Consider the following 23,044-nt stretch of genomic DNA (forward strand, 5'->3'; position numbering starts at 1 on the left):
GCTTATTTCCCAATATATTGATTTTGTTGTGTTGTCATCAGACTTCCATGCTCATTCCCAGCACTCCTCAGAGAGTGGCGCAAGAAGGTTCCTGACAGTAGCTCCTTTGACCTGACCACTAAATATTAAGGAGGACTTGCGGCAAATGCACGATAAATGTCAAAAGATAAATGTATTTTTTTCTTTAACTCAAGCATTTTGTGACTGATGTGACTGCATGTCATCTGTTCTTCTTAAAGCAATATCTGTATTTTATTGTTTAAGACAATCAAGGTTTCTTTTCTTTTAATTAGACATAGAAATCAGCTGGGAAAACTAAAAAAAGAAAACAATATAATTTTATTTCACTAAAAGCTCAAGAATTATCAAATTGTTAGGGTTCATGTTTGTTTTCTTGAGGGGAGCCAAAGAGAGATTTCCTGACTGCCAGAGATGTAGAAAGAGGGGACAGTGGTTCAATCAGGAAGTGCACTTTGACCTTTGATCTTGGGTGAAAGAAACTTTGGAAATTATACACTCAGACTTTATGTCCAACAATGATTGCACTTACCTAAAATTTAAAAAACGATGCTGTCTTCATGACTAAGTCCTCACTAACTGAAGGCAAATGACTCAAACAACGAGCATCTCATAATCAATGGCAGCTGATTTGAGGTTCGAAAGGGAAAACTTTATATAAATATGAATATAGAAGTTTCTTACATTTATACATGGAGTGTCATTGTAATACAAGGTCTCTCATTTCACAATTTATTGGTGGTTTTGGGGGGATTTCCTACTCTCATTCCCAGCATCCCAGCAGTATGTGATGCAAGCAGGTTCCTGACAGCAACTTCTATACTTGTAGGTGTTGTCAGCGATGAGGCCCAGTGGGTATAAATACTGTCATATGCGCTCCAGTCCAGCATCAGACAGGAGAAGTCCAAAGACCTGACAAGAGTCACCAGAAGAGTCAGAGGATTGAAGCAGTGGAAGACGTCAAAGCCTCCAAACATGAAGACCTTCAGTGTTGCTGTTGCCGTGGCCGTCGTGCTCACCATCATCTGTATCCAGGAGAGCTCTGCTGTTCCTCTCTCTGAAGTAAGAACTTTACCTGCGCTCATTTCATTCTCTCATCAGCTGCACTGAAACACTCTTAATGTCACTGGATTGATGCACTCATTGACAGGTGGCTGAGTTTGATGTGCCAGTGTATGTTGACACTCCAGCAGCAGAAACTGTGGATGAAGAGGCGTCAGTGGACTCTTGGAAGGTGAGTCCAAAGTGCCTCCACACACTGGGTGGAAGCAGAGAGGAGCAACAGAGTGAGAGGTGATGCTGCAGATCAACACCTTGCTCACGTCTCTTGTCCTTCACACAGATGCCGTACAGCAGCAGATCCAAGCGGAGCCCTGCTGCCTGCCGTTGGTGCTGTGGCTGCTGCCCCAACATGAGAGGATGTGGCGTCTGCTGCAGGTTCTGAGGATTCCAGCACCAGCCTGGGATTCGCTCAACCACCACTCAATTACTATCCATCATTTTTCAACAAAACTCTTAAAATAAGTTAGAAAAACAAAAACAAATAAACAAACAAAAATGAAATCTGTGGTTGTCAGTTACTCAACATGTTTCTGTATAAGGTCAAGCATTAAAAAGAAATGGGCAACAATTGTTTCTGATGAGTTTTCATGCTCTCTGTTTTCATATAAGTTTTGTTTCAAATTCATACCAACAGTTATACTGCACTAGTGTGTGAGACAGTCTTTGGTATGACCCGGCCGGGGATCAAACCCACAACCTACCAGTGTCAGGGCGGACACTCTACCAGCAGACCACTGAGCTGGTCCAGCCACGATAATCAATTGATCCACGTTAATTATACATTGTTGCACGCCTTCATCACATCCCACATTGACCACTGCAATAGCGTCCTCTACGGCACAACCCCCAAACTTCTCAACAAACTCCAATTCATCCAAAACTCTGCAGCACGCCTCTTCACTCGCACCCGTTCTCGTGACCACATCACCCCTCTCCTCCAAAATCTACACTGACTCTCTGTCCCACAACGTATTGACTTCAAAATCCTCATACTCACCCACAAAGCCCTAATTAACCAGGCCCTTCTACATGAAGACCTTCAGTGTTGCTGTTGCCGTGGTGGTCGTGCCCACCGTCATCTTTATTCAGGAGAGCTCTGCTGGTCCTCTCCCTGAAGTAAGAACTTTACCTGCACTCATTTCATTCTCTCATCAGCTGCACTCTTCTTGTCTCTGGATTGATCAACTGACTGATTGACAGAAGGTGAATGTGAACGTGCCAGTGTACTTTGAGGATCCAGCCGCTGTGGGTCAAGCAATGTTAAATGCCACCACCAAGGTTTGTTCACTTCACACAGAGAAGATACACAACATTTTTTTTTTTTCCCCCTCCAAAGTGCCTCCACACACTGGGTAGAAGCAGAGAGGAGCAACAGAGTGAGAGGCGATGCTGCAGATCAACATCTTGTTCATGTCTCTTGTCCTTCACACAGATGGCAGAAAGTAAAGGGGCCCAACATGGCCGTTGCTGTGGCTGCATGTCCCTTCTTGTATGGATGTGGCATGTGCTGCAGGTTCCATTGGTGATTGGTCCTGCGCCAAATTCATCTGTCCAGTTATGACTTTGCTCTGAAACACATTAATCTTAAATTGTGCTTGTAAATATTAGAGGATGCTTCTATACTGTTGTGTTACAGATTAAGTGTGATATTTGTTGTTACTGTTTCTCCCTCATATGTTGCTCATTCAACAGCAAATAAAGCTAAATTGTCTACTCTAAAGAGCGTATCCATATGTTTCCTTTTTTTATATAAAATTGCCATTAAAGTTATATGATTGGTAACGAGAGATGTCTGGAAGCCTCCAACATGACATTCATATGTGCACAGTGTGTTTCATAAAGATGTAAAATAATGTTTTCCAAGTGAAGGAGGTAAAACATTCTCTAAGTATTTTTAGTTGCATTAATAATTGGAGTCTCTTTATAATAGGAGACATGAATGACAGCAGGACAAGTGTGATTGGTTGAGGATGTGATCTATTTGCTTATTTCCCAATATATTGATTTTGTTGTGTTGTCATCAGACTTCCATGCTCATTCCCAGCACTCCTCAGAGAGTGGCGCGAGAAGGTTCCTGACAGTAGCTCCTTTGACCTGACCACTAAATATTAAGGAGGACTTGCGGCAAATGCACGATAAATGTCAAAAGATAAATGTATTTTGTTCTTTAACTCAAGCATTTTGTGACCGATGTGACTGCATGTCATCTGTTCTTCTCAACAATCAAGGTTTCTTTTCTTTTAATTAGACATAGAAATCAGCTGGGAAAACTAAAAAAAGAAAACAATATAATTTTATTTCACTAAAAGCTCAAGAATTATCAAATTGTTAGGGTTCATGTTTGTTTTCTTGAGGGGAGCCAAAGAGAGATTTCCTGACTGCCAGAGATGTAGAAAGAGGGGACAGTGGTTCAATCAGGAAGTGCACTTTGACCTTTGATCTTGGGTGAAAGAAACTTTGGAAATTATACACTCAGACTTTATGTCCAACAATGATTGCACTTACCTAAAATTTAAAAAACGATGCTGTCTTCATGACTAAGTCCTCACTAACTGAAGGCAAATGACTCAAACAACGAGCATCTCATAATCAATGGCAGCTGATTTGAGGTTCGAAAGGGAAAACTTTATATAAATATGAATATAGAAGTTTCTTACATTTATACATGGAGTGTCATTGTAATACAAGGTCTCTCATTTCACAATTTATTGGTGGTTTTGGGGGGATTTCCTACTCTCATTCCCAGCATCCCAGCAGTATGTGATGCAAGCAGGTTCCTGACAGCAACTTCTATACTTGTAGGTGTTGTCAGCGATGAGGCCAAGTGGGTATAAATACTGTCATATGCGCTCCAGTCCAGCATCAGACAGGAGAAGTCCAAAGACCTGACAAGAGTCACCAGAAGAGTCAGAGGATTGAAGCAGTGGAAGACGTCAAAGCCTCCAAACATGAAGACCTTCAGTGTTGCTGTTGCCGTGGCCGTCGTGCTCACCATCATCTGTATCCAGGAGAGCTCTGCTGTTCCTCTCTCTGAAGTAAGAACTTTACCTGCGCTCATTTCATTCTCTCATCAGCTGCACTGAAACACTCTTAATGTCACTGGATTGATGCACTCATTGACAGGTGGCTGAGTTTGATGTGCCAGTGTATGTTGACACTCCAGCAGCAGAAACTGTGGATGAAGAGGCGTCAGTGGACTCTTGGAAGGTGAGTCCAAAGTGCCTCCACACACTGTGTGGAAGCAGAGAGGAGCAACAGAGTGAGAGGTGATGCTGCAGATCAACACCTTGCTCACGTCTCTTGTCCTTCACACAGATGCCGTACAGCAGCAGATCCAAGCGGAGCCCTGCTGCCTGCCGTTGGTGCTGTGGCTGCTGCCCCAACATGAGAGGATGTGGCGTCTGCTGCAGGTTCTGAGGATTCCAGCACCAGCCTGGGATTCGCTCAACCACCACTCAATTACTATCCATCATATTTCGACAAAACTCTTAAAATAATTTAGAAAAACAAAAACAAATAAACAAACAAAAATGAAATCTGTGGTTGTCAGTTACTCAACATGTTTCTGTATAAGGTCAAGCATTAAAAAGAAATGGGCAACAATTGTTTCTGATGAGTTTTCATGCTCTCTGTTTTCATATAAGTTTTGTTTCAAATTCATACCAACAGTTATACTGCACTAGTGTGTGAGACAGTCTTTGGTATGACCCGGCCGGGGATCAAACCCACAACCTACCAGTCAGACACTCTACCAGCAGACCACTGAGCTGGTCCAGCCACGATAATCAATTGATCCACGTTAATTATACATTGTTGCACGCCTTCATCACATCCCACATTGACCACTGCAATAGCGTCCTCTATGGCACAACCCCTAAACTTCTCAACAAACTCCAATTCATCCAAAACTCTGCAGCACGCCTCTTCACTCGCACCCGTTCTCGTGACCACATCACCCCTCTCCTCCAAAATCTACACTGACTGAGTCCTAAAAATAGTGTAAAACGATAAACTTCTAAATGCTTAGTTTATTTTTTTTTTCCAGCTTCCGTGTAGTTGATTTCCATGTTAATCACTGGCATTACTTTACTTATAAGTATATCATACTTTTAAGCCACCTTTCAAAGATACAGTCTCATGTGTTGGTGCCCCACACTCAGTCCATGTGACTAAGACCATTAGTTTGCCTCTTGAAAAATTGGTTCAGCTCTGTTTCCTTTTGTTCCTTCACTCTATTGAGCCACTAAAAATTAATGGCTTTTAACATTAACTAAGATGACAAAAAACATTATTGACCTTGGTATAAAAAAAAAAAAAAAAAAAAGAAAAACAAGAGAGACAAAATTTGTGCAATTATTTTATTATTTACTAACTTTTATTAAAGTAACAAAAGGTCTCACATGCTAAGGTTTATAAAAACGTGTTTTTATTCAGACAAACATTTACACAAGAAACAGGGCAGATTCCTTTTATCTTTTTTCATAACCAATATTTTATTAAAGTGAAAAAAAGGTCATTTAGAAGAGGTTTCTAAATAAACATTTTTCTTTCAGTGATGATGCCCAGTGGGTATAAATACTGTCACATGAGCTGTCGACCAGGATCAGACAAGAGAAGTCCAAGGAGCTGACAAGAGTCACCAGAAGAGTCAGAGGATTGAAGCAGTGGAAGACGTCAAAGCCTCCAAACATGAAGACCTTCAGTGTTGCTGTTGCCGTGGCCGTCGTGCTCACCATCATCTGTATCCAGGAGAGCTCTGCTGTTCCTCTCTCTGAAGTAAGAACTTTACCTGCGCTCATTTCATTCTCTCATCAGCTGCACTGAAACACTCTTAATGTCACTGGATTGATGCACTCATTGACAGGTGGCTGAGTTTGATGTGCCAGTGTATGTTGACACTCCAGCAGCAGAAGCAGCAGCAGCTGTGAATGAAGAGTCGTCAGTGGACTCCTGGAAGGTGAGTCTCCACACACTGTGTGGAAGCAGAGAGGAGCAACAGAGTGAGAGGTGACGCTGCAGATCAACACCTTGCTCATGTCTCTTGTCCTTCACACAGATGCCGTACAGCAGCAGATCCAAGCGGAGCCCTGCTTCCTGCCGTTGGTGCTGTGGCTGCTGCCCCAACATGAGTGGATGTGGCGTATGCTGCAGGTACTGAGGATTCCTGCACCAGCCTGGGATTCACTAAACAACCACTCACTATCAATCTCTTGCATCTATCCAAAACTGATAAAATGAAAAAATTTAAGTAAGTATCATGATTTAAGAACACAGCTTTAATTTTTGGAAAACTAAAAACAAAAAACAGGGCTGGGGTTGGGGGGGAGACACGGTGGCGCAGTGATTAGCGTTGCCGCCTCACAGCAAGAAGGTCGTGGGTTCGATTCCGGGCCTTGGACCTTTCTGTGTGGTGTTTGCTTGTTCTCCCTGTATCTGTGTGTGTTCTCTCCAGGTTCTCCGGCTTCTTCCCACACTCCAAAAACACGCACGTGAGGTCATTTGAACACTCTAAATTGTCCGTAGGTGTGCATGTGAGAGTGAATGGCTTTTTGGTTCTATGTGGCCCTGCGATGAACTGGCAACGTGTCCAGGGTGTCACCCTGCCTTCGCCCTATGACAGCTGGGAGAGGCTCCAGCAGACCCCCGTGACCCTGAGCTCAGGAAGAAGCGGGTATAGAAAATGAATGAATGAAAACAGGGCTATAAATGTATGGAACCTTTCAATAAACTTCAATACTTCTCACAGATTCCAACAGTATCTCTTTTTTAAATCACATGACTGGTTTTGAATGTACAACTTGTTTAAAAGACATAATAGTTGTAAAACTTTGTCGTCACTGACCACAGACCACTTCATGACACATCGAGCCTGTTTGAATTAAGACTTTTGCTCAAAATTAAATGTCCTTTTTATGACTCTTTGCAACTACAAACTGAATGTGAATCCATTTTGAATTTGAACAGAACAGCCTGAATTTTTGTGTTAGAGACAATGAAATCTCTCAACAGCACAACTGAATTTAAACGGCAGTGTATTGATAGTTTAAATCATCAGTTTGTTGTCAAATGATTCTATACAGAATTTGTGGTTGCCCTTCCAGCTCTATGTCTTTTCCCATATAGCTTTGCAGCTAGATGGGAGACTGAGAGAACCTCTGGTCAGTGTTTTTGTGAGGATAAAAGGTGAAATTAAAGCTGCGTTTTCAATTTTCTCTTACAGACAAACTATGGCCAGAATGCCACAGACTCTTCTCTAGCTTTAGTTTTTTGCTTCCTCACCTATAAAGGAAATGGGTAGTTTATGAAAAAAAGTGACATTTACCTTAACCATAACCTTAACCCTAACTGGCTGCTGACAACGACCTCATGTCAAACGGGGGATTTATGTTGTTGCTTCATACTTTGGGAAAATCCAGTCTTTAGAGAAATTTCATCTCCTTCTTCACCTGTTGAAAGTACAAACACTGATTACAACACATGTTCAAACATATACACAAGTTTAAATAAATACACACCGAAGCAGATAGAAAAAACCTCACTAAACTCATGTACTCCTGTATTACATTTTATTTTTTCTGCTTTATTATAATTTAAAGGCCTGATGTGTAATACTTAAAGGGCTCTATCAGAATGCAAATGGAAGAAAATAGATATTTGTTTTTCTCGCTCTACGGAGACAGTAAGTTGAATGGCTATTGTGTTTTGATTCGCTAATAATCAACATTTGCTTGTATTTTCTAACATCACAGCTGGTGTAAGAGATGAAAAGGGGCATCAGATAACAGACATTAACGTAAACAGGTTGTTTTGTTTTTTTTTTTGCAAAGTTTTTGATTCTGAACGCATTGGACACATTGAACATTTGATATTTAAAAACTTGTTGAGCTTCATGAAAGACCAAATTCATGCAATGCTTTTATGATTTACCAGTAATATTACAAAAGTGATAAAAAGGTCACATGATAAGGAATATAAATAAATGTGTTCATTTTGACCATGGGTATTTTTTTAAATTCACGACAAACCAACTGGAATAATCCTAAATATTTTATAGCAAAAACAACTGAGAGAAACATGAAACACACCCATTAAGTGTCAATGTCTGACATCTTACACAAATAAGAGACCAAACGAATGATAGATGGAGGAATTTCCTACGCTCATTCCCAGCATCCCAGCAGTCTGTGATGCAAGCTGGTTCCTGGCAGTAGCCCCTTTGCTTTAGGTGTTGTCAGTGATGAGGCCAAGTGGGTATAAATACCATCACATGAGCTCCAGTCCAGCATCAGACAGGAGAAGTCCAAAGACCTGACAAGAGTCACCAGAAGAGTCAGAGGATTGAAGCAGTGGAAGACGTCAAAGCCTCCAAACATGAAGACCTTCAGTGTTGCTGTTGCCGTGGCCGTCGTGCTCACCATCATCTGTATCCAGGAGAGCTCTGCTGTTCCTCTCTCTGAAGTAAGAACTTTACCTGCGCTCATTTCATTCTCTCATCAGCTGCACTGAAACACTCTTAATGTCACTGGATTGATGCACTCATTGACAGGTGGCTGAGTTTGATGTGCCAGTGTATGTTGACACTCCAGCAGCAGAAACTGTGGATGAAGAGGCGTCAGTGGACTCCTGGAAGGTGAGTCCAAAGTGCCTCCACACACTGGGTGGAAGCAGAGAGGAGCAACAGAGTGAGAGGTGATGCTGCAGATCAACACCTTGCTCATGTCTCTTGTCCTTCATACAGATGCCGTACAGCAGCAGATCCAAGCGGAGCCCTGCTGCCTGCCGTTGGTGCTGTGGCTGCTGCCCCAACATGAGAGGATGTGGCGTCTGCTGCAGGTTCTGAGGATTCCAGCACCAGCCTTGGATTCACTCAACCACCACTCAATTACTATCCATCATTTTTCAACAAAACTCTTAAAATAAGTTAGAAAAACAAAAACAAATAAACAAACAAAAATGAAATCTGTGGTTGTCAGTTACTCAACATGTTTCTGTATAAGGTCAAGCATTAAAAAGAAATGGGCAACAATTGTTTCTGATGAGTTTTCATGCTCTCTGTTTTCATATAAGTTTTGTTTCAAATTCATACCAACAGTTATACTGCACTAGTGTGTGAGACAGTCTTTGGTATGACCCGGCCGGGGATCAAACCCACAACCTACCAGTGTCAGGGCGGACACTCTACCAGCAGACCACTGAGCTGGTCCAGCCACGATAATCAATTGATCCACGTTAATTATACATTGTTGCACGCCTTCATCACATCCCACATTGACCACTGCAATAGCGTCCTCTACGGCACAACCCCCAAACTTCTCAACAAACTCCAATTCATCCAAAACTCTGCAGCACGCCTCTTCACTCGCACCCGTTCTCGTGACCACATCACCCCTCTCCTCCAAAATCTACACTGACTCTCTGTCCCACAACGTATTGACTTCAAAATCCTCATACTCACCCACAAAGCCCTAATTAACCAGGCCCTTCTACATGAAGACCTTCAGTGTTGCTGTTGCCGTGGCGGTCGTGCCCACCGTCATCTTTATTCAGGAGAGCTCTGCTGGTCCTCTCCCTGAAGTAAGAACTTTACCTGCACTCATTTCATTCTCTCATCAGCTGCACTCTTCTTGTCTCTGGATTGATCAACTGACTGATTGACAGAAGGTGAATGTGAACGTGCCAGTGTACTTTGAGGATCCAGCCGCTGTGGGTCAAGCAATGTTAAATGCCACCACCAAGGTTTGTTCACTTCACACAGAGAAGATACACAACATTTTTTTTTTTTTTCCCCCTCCAAAGTGCCTCCACACACTGGGTAGAAGCAGAGAGGAGCAACAGAGTGAGAGGCGATGCTGCAGATCAACATCTTGTTCATGTCTCTTGTCCTTCACACAGATGGCAGAAAGTAAAGGGGCCCAACATGGCCGTTGCTGTGGCTGCATGTCCCTTCTTGTATGGATGTGGCATGTGCTGCAGGTTCCATTGGTGATTGGGCCTGCGCCAAATTCATCTGTCCAGTTATGACTTTGCTCTGAAACACATTAATCTTAAATTGTGCTTGTAAATATTAGAGGATGCTTCTATACTGTTGTGTTACAGATTAAGTGTGATATTTGTTGTTACTGTTTCTCCCTCATATGTTGCTCATTCAACAGCAAATAAAGCTAAATTGTCTACTCTAAAGAGCGTATCCATATGTTTCCTTTTTTATATAAAATTGCCATTAAAGTTATATGATTGGTAACGAGAGATGTCTGGAAGCCTCCAACATGACATTCATATGTGCACAGTGTGTTTCATAAAGATGTAAAATAATGTTTTCCAAGTGAAGGAGGTAAAACATTCTCTAAGTATTTTTAGTTGCATTAATAATTGGAGTCTCTTTATAATAGGAGACATGAATGACAGCAGGACAAGTGTGATTGGTTGAGGATGTAATCTATTCGCTTATTTCCCAATATATTGATTTTGTTGTGTTGTCATCAGACTTCCATGCTCATTCCCAGCACTCCTCAGAGAGTGGCGCAAGAAGGTTCCTGACAGTAGCTCCTTTGACCTGACCACTAAATATTAAGGAGGACTTGCGGCAAATGCACGATAAATGTCAAAAGATAAATGTATTTTTTTCTTTAACTCAAGCATTTTGTGACTGATGTGACTGCATGTCATCTGTTCTTCTTAAAGCAATATCTGTATTTTATTGTTTAAGACAATCAAGGTTTCTTTTCTTTTAATTAGACATAGAAATCAGCTGGGAAAACTAAAAAAAGAAAACAATATAATTTTATTTCACTAAAAGCTCAAGAATTATCAAATTGTTAGGGTTCATGTTTGTTTTCTTGAGGGGAGCCAAAGAGAGATTTCCTGACTGCCAGAGATGTAGAAAGAGGGGACAGTGGTTCAATCAGGAAGTGCACTTTGACCTTTGATCTTGGGTGAAAGAAACTTTGGAAATTATACACTCAGACTTTATGTCCAACAATGATTGCACTTACCTAAAATTTAAAAAACGATGCTGTCTTCATGACTAAGTCCTCACTAACTGAAGGCAAATGACTCAAACAACGAGCATCTCATAATCAATGGCAGCTGATTTGAGGTTCGAAAGGGAAAACTTTATATAAATAGGAATATAGAAGTTTCTTACATTTATACATGGAGTGTCATTGTAATACAAGGTCTCTCATTTCACAATTTATTGGTGGTTTTGGGGGGATTTCCTACTCTCATTCCCAGCATCCCAGCAGTATGTGATGCAAGCAGGTTCCTGACAGCAACTTCTATACTTGTAGGTGTTGTCAGCGATGAGGCCCAGTGGGTATAAATACTGTCATATGCGCTCCAGTCCAGCATCAGACAGGAGAAGTCCAAAGACCTGACAAGAGTCACCAGAAGAGTCAGAGGATTGAAGCAGTGGAAGACGTCAAAGCCTCCAAACATGAAGACCTTCAGTGTTGCTGTTGCCGTGGCCGTCGTGCTCACCATCATCTGTATCCAGGAGAGCTCTGCTGTTCCTCTCTCTGAAGTAAGAACTTTACCTGCGCTCATTTCATTCTCTCATCAGCTGCACTGAAACACTCTTAATGTCACTGGATTGATGCACTCATTGACAGGTGGCTGAGTTTGATGTGCCAGTGTATGTTGACACTCCAGCAGCAGAAACTGTGGATGAAGAGGCATCAGTGGACTCTTGGAAGGTGAGTCCAAAGTGCCTCCACACACTGGGTGGAAGCAGAGAGGAGCAACAGAGTGAGAGGTGATGCTGCAGATCAACACCTTGCTCACGTCTCTTGTCCTTCACACAGATGCCGTACAGCAGCAGATCCAAGCGGAGCCCTGCTGCCTGCCGTTGGTGCTGTGGCTGCTGCCCCAACATGAGAGGATGTGGCGTCTGCTGCAGGTTCTGAGGATTCCAGCACCAGCCTGGGATTCGCTCAACCACCACTCAATTACTATCCATCATTTTTCAACAAAACTCTTAAAATAAGTTAGAAAAACAAAAACAAATAAACAAACAAAAATGAAATCTGTGGTTGTCAGTTACTCAACATGTTTCTGTATAAGGTCAAGCATTAAAAAGAAATGGGCAACAATTGTTTCTGATGAGTTTTCATGCTCTCTGTTTTCATATAAGTTTTGTTTCAAATTCATACCAACAGTTATACTGCACTAGTGTGTGAGACAGTCTTTGGTATGACCCGGCCGGGGATCAAACCCACAACCTACCAGTCAGACACTCTACCAGCAGACCACTGAGCTGGTCCAGCCACGATAATCAATTGATCCACGTTAATTATACATTGTTGCACGCCTTCATCACATCCCACATTGACCACTGCAATAGCGTCCTCTACGGCACAACCCCCAAACTTCTCAACAAACTCCAATTCATCCAAAACTCTGCAGCACGCCTCTTCACTCGCACCCGTTCTCGTGACCACATCACCCCTCTCCTCCAAAATCTACACTGACTCTCTGTCCCACAACGTATTGACTTCAAAATCCTCATACTCACCCACAAAGCCCTAATTAACCAGGCCCTTCTACATGAAGACCTTCAGTGTTGCTGTTGCCGTGGCGGTCGTGCCCACCGTCATCTTTATTCAGGAGAGCTCTGCTGGTCCTCTCCCTGAAGTAAGAACTTTACCTGCACTCATTTCATTCTCTCATCAGCTGCACTCTTCTTGTCTCTGGATTGATCAACTGACTGATTGACAGAAGGTGAATGTGAACGTGCCAGTGTACTTTGAGGATCCAGCCGCTGTGGGTCAAGCAATGTTAAATGCCACCACCAAGGTTTGTTCACTTCACACAGAGAAGATACACAACATTTTTTTTTTTTTCCCCCTCCAAAGTGCCTCCACACACTGGGTAGAAGCAGAGAGGAGCAACAGAGTGAGAGGCGATGCTGCAGATCAACATCTTGTTCATGTCTCTTGTCCTTCACACAGATGGCAGAAAGTAAAGGGGCCCAACATGGCCGTTGCTGTGGCTGCATGTCCCTTCTTGTATGGATGTGGCATGTGCTGCAGGTTCCATTGGTGATTGGTCCTGCACCAAATTCATCTGTCCAGTTATGACTTTGCTCTGAAACACATTAATCTTAAATTGTGCTTGTAAATATTAGAGGATGCTTCTATACTGTTGTGTTACAGATTAAGTGTGATATTTGTTGTTACTGTTTCTCCCTCATATGTTGCTCATTCAACAGCAAATAAAGCTAAATTGTCTACTCTAAAGAGCGTATCCATATGTTTCCTTTTTTATATAAAATTGCCATTAAAGTTATATGATTGGTAACGAGAGATGTCTGGAAGCCTCCAACATGACATTCATATGTGCACAGTGTGTTTCATAAAGATGTAAAATAATGTTTTCCAAGTGAAGGAGGTAAAACATTCTCTAAGTATTTTTAGTTGCATTAATAATTGGAGTCTCTTTATAATAGGAGACATGAATGACAGCAGGACAAGTGTGATTGGTTGAGGATGTAATCTATTCGCTTATTTCCCAATATATTGATTTTGTTGTGTTGTCATCAGACTTCCATGCTCATTCCCAGCACTCCTCAGAGAGTGGCGCAAGAAGGTTCCTGACAGTAGCTCCTTTGACCTGACCACTAAATATTAAGGAGGACTTGCGGCAAATGCACGATAAATGTCAAAAGATAAATGTATTTTTTTCTTTAACTCAAGCATTTTGTGACTGATGTGACTGCATGTCATCTGTTCTTCTTAAAGCAATATCTGTATTTTATTGTTTAAGACAATCAAGGTTTCTTTTCTTTTAATTAGACATAGAAATCAGCTGGGAAAACTAAAAAAAGAAAACAATATAATTTTATTTCACTAAAAGCTCAAGAATTATCAAATTGTTAGGGTTCATGTTTGTTTTCTTGAGGGGAGCCAAAGAGAGATTTCCTGACTGCCAGAGATGTAGAAAGAGGGGACAGTGGTTCAATCAGGAAGTGCACTTTGACCTTTGATCTTGGGTGAAAGAAACTTTGGAAATTATACACTCAGACTTTATGTCCAACAATGATTGCACTTACCTAAAATTTAAAAAACGATGCTGTCTTCATGACTAAGTCCTCACTAACTGAAGGCAAATGACTCAAACAACGAGCATCTCATAATCAATGGCAGCTGATTTGAGGTTCGAAAGGGAAAACTTTATATAAATATGAATATAGAAGTTTCTTACATTTATACATGGAGTGTCATTGTAATACAAGGTCTCTCATTTCACAATTTATTGGTGGTTTTGGGGGGATTTCCTACTCTCATTCCCAGCATCCCAGCAGTATGTGATGCAAGCAGGTTCCTGACAGCAACTTCTATACTTGTAGGTGTTGTCAGCGATGAGGCCCAGTGGGTATAAATACTGTCATATGCGCTCCAGTCCAGCATCAGACAGGAGAAGTCCAAAGACCTGACAAGAGTCACCAGAAGAGTCAGAGGATTGAAGCAGTGGAAGACGTCAAAGCCTCCAAACATGAAGACCTTCAGTGTTGCTGTTGCCGTGGCCGTCGTGCTCACCATCATCTGTATCCAGGAGAGCTCTGCTGTTCCTCTCTCTGAAGTAAGAACTTTACCTGCGCTCATTTCATTCTCTCATCAGCTGCACTGAAACACTCTTAATGTCACTGGATTGATGCACTCATTGACAGGTGGCTGAGTTTGATGTGCCAGTGTATGTTGACACTCCAGCAGCAGAAACTGTGGATGAAGAGGCGTCAGTGGACTCTTGGAAGGTGAGTCCAAAGTGCCTCCACACACTGGGTGGAAGCAGAGAGGAGCAACAGAGTGAGAGGTGATGCTGCAGATCAACACCTTGCTCACGTCTCTTGTCCTTCACACAGATGCCGTACAGCAGCAGATCCAAGCGGAGCCCTGCTGCCTGCCGTTGGTGCTGTGGCTGCTGCCCCAACATGAGAGGATGTGGCGTCTGCTGCAGGTTCTGAGGATTCCAGCACCAGCCTGGGATTCGCTCAACCACCACTCAATTACTATCCATCATTTTTCAACAAAACTCTTAAAATAAGTTAGAAAAACAAAAACAAATAAACAAACAAAAATGAAATCTGTGGTTGTCAGTTACTCAACATGTTTCTGTATAAGGTCAAGCATTAAAAAGAAATGGGCAACAATTGTTTCTGATGAGTTTTCATGCTCTCTGTTTTCATATAAGTTTTGTTTCAAATTCATACCAACAGTTATACTGCACTAGTGTGTGAGACAGTCTTTGGTATGACCCGGCCGGGGATCAAACCCACAACCTACCAGTGTCAGGGCGGACACTCTACCAGCAGACCACTGAGCTGGTCCAGCCACGATAATCAATTGATCCACGTTAATTATACATTGTTGCACGCCTTCATCACATCCCACATTGACCACTGCAATAGCGTCCTCTACGGCACAACCCCCAAACTTCTCAACAAACTCCAATTCATCCAAAACTCTGCAGCACGCCTCTTCACTCGCACCCGTTCTCGTGACCACATCACCCCTCTCCTCCAAAATCTACACTGACTCTCTGTCCCACAACGTATTGACTTCAAAATCCTCATACTCACCCACAAAGCCCTAATTAACCAGGCCCTTCTACATGAAGACCTTCAGTGTTGCTGTTGCCGTGGTGGTCGTGCCCACCGTCATCTTTATTCAGGAGAGCTCTGCTGGTCCTCTCCCTGAAGTAAGAACTTTACCTGCACTCATTTCATTCTCTCATCAGCTGCACTCTTCTTGTCTCTGGATTGATCAACTGACTGATTGACAGAAGGTGAATGTGAACGTGCCAGTGTACTTTGAGGATCCAGCCGCTGTGGGTCAAGCAATGTTAAATGCCACCACCAAGGTTTGTTCACTTCACACAGAGAAGATACACAACATTTTTTTTTTTTCCCCCTCCAAAGTGCCTCCACACACTGGGTAGAAGCAGAGAGGAGCAACAGAGTGAGAGGCGATGCTGCAGATCAACATCTTGTTCATGTCTCTTGTCCTTCACACAGATGGCAGAAAGTAAAGGGGCCCAACATGGCCGTTGCTGTGGCTGCATGTCCCTTCTTGTATGGATGTGGCATGTGCTGCAGGTTCCATTGGTGATTGGTCCTGCGCCAAATTCATCTGTCCAGTTATGACTTTGCTCTGAAACACATTAATCTTAAATTGTGCTTGTAAATATTAGAGGATGCTTCTATACTGTTGTGTTACAGATTAAGTGTGATATTTGTTGTTACTGTTTCTCCCTCATATGTTGCTCATTCAACAGCAAATAAAGCTAAATTGTCTACTCTAAAGAGCGTATCCATATGTTTCCTTTTTTTATATAAAATTGCCATTAAAGTTATATGATTGGTAACGAGAGATGTCTGGAAGCCTCCAACATGACATTCATATGTGCACAGTGTGTTTCATAAAGATGTAAAATAATGTTTTCCAAGTGAAGGAGGTAAAACATTCTCTAAGTATTTTTAGTTGCATTAATAATTGGAGTCTCTTTATAATAGGAGACATGAATGACAGCAGGACAAGTGTGATTGGTTGAGGATGTAATCTATTCGCTTATTTCCCAATATATTGATTTTGTTGTGTTGTCATCAGACTTCCATGCTCATTCCCAGCACTCCTCAGAGAGTGGCGCAAGAAGGTTCCTGACAGTAGCTCCTTTGACCTGACCACTAAATATTAAGGAGGACTTGCGGCAAATGCACGATAAATGTCAAAAGATAAATGTATTTTGTTCTTTAACTCAAGCATTTTGTGACCGATGTGACTGCATGTCATCTGTTCTTCTCAACAATCAAGGTTTCTTTTCTTTTAATTAGACATAGAAATCAGCTGGGAAAACTAAAAAAAGAAAACAATATAATTTTATTTCACTAAAAGCTCAAGAATTATCAAATTGTTAGGGTTCATGTTTGTTTTCTTGAGGGGAGCCAAAGAGAGATTTCCTGACTGCCAGAGATGTAGAAAGAGGGGACAGTGGTTCAATCAGGAAGTGCACTTTGACCTTTGATCTTGGGTGAAAGAAACTTTGGAAATTATACACTCAGACTTTATGTCCAACAATGATTGCACTTACCTAAAATTTAAAAAACGATGCTGTCTTCATGACTAAGTCCTCACTAACTGAAGGCAAATGACTCAAACAACGAGCATCTCATAATCAATGGCAGCTGATTTGAGGTTCGAAAGGGAAAACTTTATATAAATATGAATATAGAAGTTTCTTACATTTATACATGGAGTGTCATTGTAATACAAGGTCTCTCATTTCACAATTTACTGGTGGTTTTGGGGGGATTTCCTACTCTCATTCCCAGCATCCCAGCAGTATGTGATGCAAGCAGGTTCCTGACAGCAACTTCTATACTTGTAGGTGTTGTCAGCGATGAGGCCAAGTGGGTATAAATACTGTCATATGCGCTCCAGTCCAGCATCAGACAGGAGAAGTCCAAAGACCTGACAAGAGTCACCAGAAGAGTCAGAGGATTGAAGCAGTGGAAGACGTCAAAGCCTCCAAACATGAAGACCTTCAGTGTTGCTGTTGCCGTGGCCGTCGTGCTCACCATCATCTGTATCCAGGAGAGCTCTGCTGTTCCTCTCTCTGAAGTAAGAACTTTACCTGCGCTCATTTCATTCTCTCATCAGCTGCACTGAAACACTCTTAATGTCACTGGATTGATGCACTCATTGACAGGTGGCTGAGTTTGATGTGCCAGTGTATGTTGACACTCCAGCAGCAGAAACTGTGGATGAAGAGGCGTCAGTGGACTCCTGGAAGGTGAGTCCAAAGTGCCTCCACACACTGGGTGGAAGCAGAGAGGAGCAACAGAGTGAGAGGTGATACTGCAGATCAACACCTTGCTCACGTCTCTTGTCCTTCACACAGATGCCGTACAGCAGCAGATCCAAGCGGAGCCCTGCTGCCTGCCGTTGGTGCTGTGGCTGCTGCCCCAACATGAGAGGATGTGGCGTATGCTGCAGGTTCTGAGGATTCCAGCACCAGCCTGGGATTCGCTCAACCACCACTCAATTACTATCCATCATTTTTCAACAAAACTCTTAAAATAAACAAACAAAAATAAAATACATCTTTGGTTATCAGGGACTGAACATGTTTCAATTCTTTTTCCAAGTATATTTCTTGGACAAACTGTCTTTCTTCAAAATATTTTTTTGCGATAAGCTTTTGGAATCTTTCAATAAATGTCCATTTTCCTGACATGTCCTCATTGTCTCTTAAAAAAACCCCACATAAATACTTGTAAATGTAGTACCGGTTTAAAAGACACAATAATCAGTAAAGAGAAATATGCCACAACTTGGGTACATTGCATTTCACTCTATTGGGCTATCTATCTTTTTTTTTCTTCCTTAAATCCTGTCTCTATATATTCTCACAAACCTGAGCAATTAGTGAAATTCCTTCTGTTAAGGTTTCAAGTTATTCCTTTCAGTTCATTATGTCTCCCTTCAATAAAGATTACTAGAAGTTTTTGTAGAAGATAGGTGTCTTATGTTATTTTCTATATCTTTTCACAGTCCTAAAAATAGTGTAAAACGATAAACTTCTAAATGCTTAGTTTATTTTTTTTTCAGCTTCCGTGCAGTTGATTTCCATGTTAATCACTGGCATTACTTTACTTATAAGTATATCATACTTTTAAGCCACCTTTCAAAGATACAGTCTCATGTGTTGGTGCCCCACACTCAGTCCATGTGACTAAGACCATTAGTTTGCCTCTTGAAAAATTGGTTCAGCTCTGTTTCCTTTTGTTCCTTCACTCTATTGAGCCACTAAAAATGAATGGCTTTTAACATTAAATAAGATGACAAAAAATATTATTGACCTTGGTAAAAAAAAAAGAAAAAAAAAAAAGAAAAACAAGAGAGACAAAATTTGTGCAATTATTTTATTATTTACTAACTTTTACTAAAGTGACAAAAGGTCTCACATGCTAAGGTTTATAAAAACGTGTTTTTATTCAGACAAACATTTACACAAGAAACAGGGCAGATTCCTTTTATCTTTTTTCATAACCAATATTTTATTAAAGTGATAAAAAGATAATTTAGAAGAGGTTTCTAAATAAACATTTTTCTTTCAGTGATGATGCCCAGTGGGTATAAATACTGTCACATGAGCTGTCGACCAGCATCAGACAGGAGAAGTCCAAGGAGCTGACAAGAGTCACCAGAAGAGTCAGAGGATTGAAGCAGTGGAAGACGTCAAAGCCTCCAAACATGAAGACCTCCACGCACTGAGCAGAAGCAGAGAGGATGAACAAAGTGAGAGGCGATGCTGCTATTGAACACTTTGCTCATTTTTCTTGTCCTTCTCACAGATGCCAGAGGTCATCAGATGGAGAATTTTACAGTGTCGTTGCTGCTGTATCTGCTGTCGCAACGTGACAAGATGTGGCTTCTGCTGCAAGTTCTGAGGATTCCTGCACCAGCCTGGGATTCACTCAACAACCACTCACTATCAATCTATTGCATCTATCCAAAACTGATAAAATGAAAAAAATTTAAGTAAGTATCATGATTTAAGAACACAGCTTTAATTTTTGGAAAACAAAAAACAAAAAACAGGCCTGGGGTTGGGGGGTGACACGGCGACACGGTGGCGCAGTGGTTAGCGTTGCCGCCTCACAGCAAGAAGGTTGTGGGTTCGATTCTGGGCCTTGGACCTTTCTGTGTGGTGTTTGCTTGTTCTCCCTGTATCTGTGTGGGTTCTCTCCAGGTTCTCCGGCTTCTTCCCACACTCCAAAAACACGCATTTGAGGTCATTTGAACACACTAAATTGTCCGTAGGTGTGAGAGTGAATGGCTTTTTGGTTCTATGTGGCCCTGCGATGAACTGGCAACGTGTCCAGGGTGTCACCCTGCCTTCGCCCTATGACAGCTGGGAGAGGCTCCAGCAGACCCCCGTGACCCTGAGCTCAGGAAGAAGCGGGTATAGAAAATGAATGAATGAAAACAGGGCTATAAATGTATGGAACCTTTTAACAAACTTCAATACTTCTCACAGATTCCAACAGTATCTCTTTTTTAAATCACATGACTGGTTTTGAATGTACGACTTGTTTAAAAGACATAATAGTTGTCAAACTTTGTCGTCACTGACCACAGACCACTTCATGACACATCGAGCCTGTTTGAATTAAGACTTTTGCTCAAAATTAAATGTCCTTTTTATGACTCTTTGCAACTACAAACTGAATGTGAATCCATTTTGAATTTGAACAGAACAGCCTGAATTTTTGTGTTAGAGACAATGAAATCTCTCAACAGCACAACTGAATTTAAACGGCAGTGTATTGATAGTTTAAATCAACAGTTTGTTGTCAAATGATTCTATACAGAATTTGTGGTTGCCCTTCCAGCTCTATGTCTTTTCCCATATAGCTTTGCAGCTAGATGGGAGACTGAGAGAACCTCTGGTCAGTGTTTTTGTGAGGATAAAAGGTGAAATTAAAGCTGCGTTTTCAATTTTCTCTTACAGACAAACTATGGCCAGAATGCCACAGACTCTTCTCTAGCTTTAGTTTTTTGCTTCCTCACCTATAAAGGAAATGGGTAGTTTATCAAAAAAAGTGACATTTACCTTAACCATAACCTTAACCCTAACTGGCTGCTGACAACGACCTCATGTCAAACGGGGGATTTATGTTGTTGCTTCATACTTTGGGAAAATCCAGTCTTTAGAGAAATTTCATCTCCTTCTTCACCTGTTGAAAGTACAAACACTGATTACAACACATGTTCAAACATATACACAAGTTTAAATAAATACACACCGAAGCAGATAGAAAAAACCTCACTAAACTCATGTACTCCTGTATTACATTTTATTTTTTCTGCTTTATTATAATTTAAAGGCCTGATATGTAATACTTAAAGGGCTCTATCAGAATGCAAATGGAAGAAAATAGATATTTGTTTTTCTCGCTCTACGGAGACAGTAAGTTGAATGGCTATTGTGTTTTGATTCGCTAATAATCAACATTTGCTTGTATTTTCTAACATCACAGCTGGTGTAAGAGATGAAAAGGGGCATCAGATAACAGACATTAACGTAAACAGGTTGTTTTGGTTTTTTTTTGCAAAGTTTTTGATTCTGAACGCATTGGACACATTGAACATTTGATATTTAAAATATTTGTTGAGCTTCATGAAAGACCAAATTCATGCAATGCTTTTATGATTTACCAGTAATATTACAAAAGTGATAAAAAGGTCACATGATAAGGAATATAAATAAATGTGTTCATTTTGACCATGGGTATTTTATTAAATTCACGACAAACCAACTGGAATAATCATAAATATTTTATAGCAAAAACAACTGAGAGAAACATGAAACACACTCATTAAGTGTCAATGTCTGACATCTTACACAAATAAGAGACCAAACGAATGATAGATGGAGGAATTTCCTACGCTCATTCCCAGCATCCCAGCAGTCTGTGATGCAAGCAGGTTCCTGGCAGTAGCCCCTTTGCTTTAGGTGTTGTCAGTGATGAGGCCAAGTGGGTATAAATACCATCACATGAGCTCCAGTCCAGCATCAGACAGGAGAAGTCCAAAGACCTGACAAGAGTCACCAGAAGAGTCAGAGGATTGAAGCAGTGGAAGACGTCAAAGCCTCCAAACATGAAGACCTTCAGTGTTGCTGTTGCCGTGGCCGTCGTGCTCACCATCATCTGTATCCAGGAGAGCTCTGCTGTTCCTCTCTCTGAAGTAAGAACTTTACCTGCGCTCATTTCATTCTCTCATCAGCTGCACTGAAACACTCTTAATGTCACTGGATTGATGCACTCATTGACAGGTGGCTGAGTTTGATGTGCCAGTGTATGTTGACACTCCAGCAGCAGAAACTGTGGATGAAGAGGCGTCAGTGGACTCCTGGAAGGTGAGTCCAAAGTGCCTCCACACACTGGGTGGAAGCAGAGAGGAGCAACAGAGTGAGAGGTGATGCTGCAGATCAACACCTTGCTCACGTCTCTTGTCCTTCACACAGATGCCGTACAGCAGCAGATCCAAGCGGAGCCCTGCTGCCTGCCGTATGTGCTGTGGCTGCTGCCCCAACATGAGTGGATGTGGCGTCTGCTGCAGGTTCTGAGGATTCCAGCACCAGCCTGGGATTCGCTCAACCACCACTCAATTACTATCCATCATTTTTCAACAAAACTCTTAAAATAAGTTAGAAAAACAAAAACAAATAAAAAAACAAAAATGAAATCTGTGGTTGTCAGTTACTCAACATGTTTCTGTATAAGGTCAAGCATTAAAAAGAAATGGGCAAAAATTGTTTCTGATGAGTTTTCATGCTCTCTGTTTTCATATAAGTTTTGTTTCAAATTCATACCAACAGTTATACTGCACTAGTGTGTGAGACAGTCTTTGGTATGACCCGGCCGGGGATCAAACCCACAACCTACCAGTGTCAGGGCGGACACTCTACCAGCAGACCACTGAGCTGGTCCAGCCACGATAATCAATTGATCCACGTTAATTATACATTGTTGCACGCCTTCATCACATCCCACATTGACCACTGCAATAGCGTCCTCTACGGCACAACCCCCAAACTTCTCAACAAACTCCAATTCATCCAAAACTCTGCAGCACGCCTCTTCACTCGCACCCGTTCTCGTGACCACATCACCCCTCTCCTCCAAAATCTACACTGACTCTCTGTCCCACAACGTATTGACTTCAAAATCCTCATACTCACCCACAAAGCCCTAATTAACCAGGCCCTTCTACATGAAGACCTTCAGTGTTGCTGTTGCCGTGGCGGTCGTGCCCACCGTCATCTTTATTCAGGAGAGCTCTGCTGGTCCTCTCCCTGAAGTAAGAACTTTACCTGCACTCATTTCATTCTCTCATCAGCTGCACTCTTCTTGTCTCTGGATTGATCAACTGACTGATTGACAGAAGGTGAATGTGAACGT

At 41.7% G+C, this 23,044-nt stretch overlaps 4 protein-coding genes across 5 annotated transcripts; all 4 read left to right on the forward strand.

Moving 5' to 3' along the window:
• Window positions 1–914: 914 nt before the first annotated feature.
• On the forward strand, window positions 915–1,648 carry LOC142879469 (hepcidin-like). Its single transcript, XM_076012800.1, has 3 exons — window positions 915–1,080; window positions 1,169–1,252; window positions 1,361–1,648. The coding sequence occupies exons 1-3, from the start codon at window positions 994–996 to the stop codon at window positions 1,460–1,462; spliced, it is 273 nt and encodes a 90-aa protein (XP_075868915.1). The 5' UTR covers window positions 915–993; the 3' UTR covers window positions 1,463–1,648.
• Window positions 1,649–5,459: 3,811 nt separating this feature from the next.
• On the forward strand, window positions 5,460–22,395 carry LOC142879512 (hepcidin-like). Of its 2 annotated transcripts, none has more exons than XM_076012862.1 (3): window positions 5,460–5,856; window positions 5,945–6,037; window positions 6,137–6,238. In XM_076012862.1, the coding sequence occupies exons 1-3, from the start codon at window positions 5,770–5,772 to the stop codon at window positions 6,236–6,238; spliced, it is 282 nt and encodes a 93-aa protein (XP_075868977.1). In that variant the 5' UTR covers window positions 5,460–5,769. The 2 variants fall into 2 exon arrangements, with proteins under 2 accessions (XP_075868977.1, XP_075868978.1); XM_076012863.1 differs by lacking the exon at window positions 6,137–6,238 and adding an exon at window positions 22,108–22,395 and having other exon boundaries at window positions 5,484–5,856.
• On the forward strand, window positions 11,410–12,170 carry LOC142879511 (hepcidin-like). Its single transcript, XM_076012861.1, has 3 exons — window positions 11,410–11,602; window positions 11,691–11,774; window positions 11,883–12,170. The coding sequence occupies exons 1-3, from the start codon at window positions 11,516–11,518 to the stop codon at window positions 11,982–11,984; spliced, it is 273 nt and encodes a 90-aa protein (XP_075868976.1). The 5' UTR covers window positions 11,410–11,515; the 3' UTR covers window positions 11,985–12,170.
• On the forward strand, window positions 14,493–15,226 carry LOC142879510 (hepcidin-like). The gene is made up of 3 exons (XM_076012860.1): window positions 14,493–14,658; window positions 14,747–14,830; window positions 14,939–15,226. Exons 1-3 carry the CDS (start codon window positions 14,572–14,574, stop codon window positions 15,038–15,040), a joined length of 273 nt encoding a protein of 90 aa, XP_075868975.1. The 5' UTR covers window positions 14,493–14,571; the 3' UTR covers window positions 15,041–15,226.
• Window positions 22,396–23,044: the final 649 nt, after the last annotated feature.

The sequence above is a fragment of the Nelusetta ayraudi genome, unplaced genomic scaffold, assembly GCF_046127955.1.
Source record: "Nelusetta ayraudi isolate G7.1 ecotype Tasmania unplaced genomic scaffold, CSIRO-AGI_Nayr_v1 ptg000136l, whole genome shotgun sequence".
Lineage (NCBI taxonomy): Eukaryota > Metazoa > Chordata > Actinopteri > Tetraodontiformes > Monacanthidae > Nelusetta > Nelusetta ayraudi.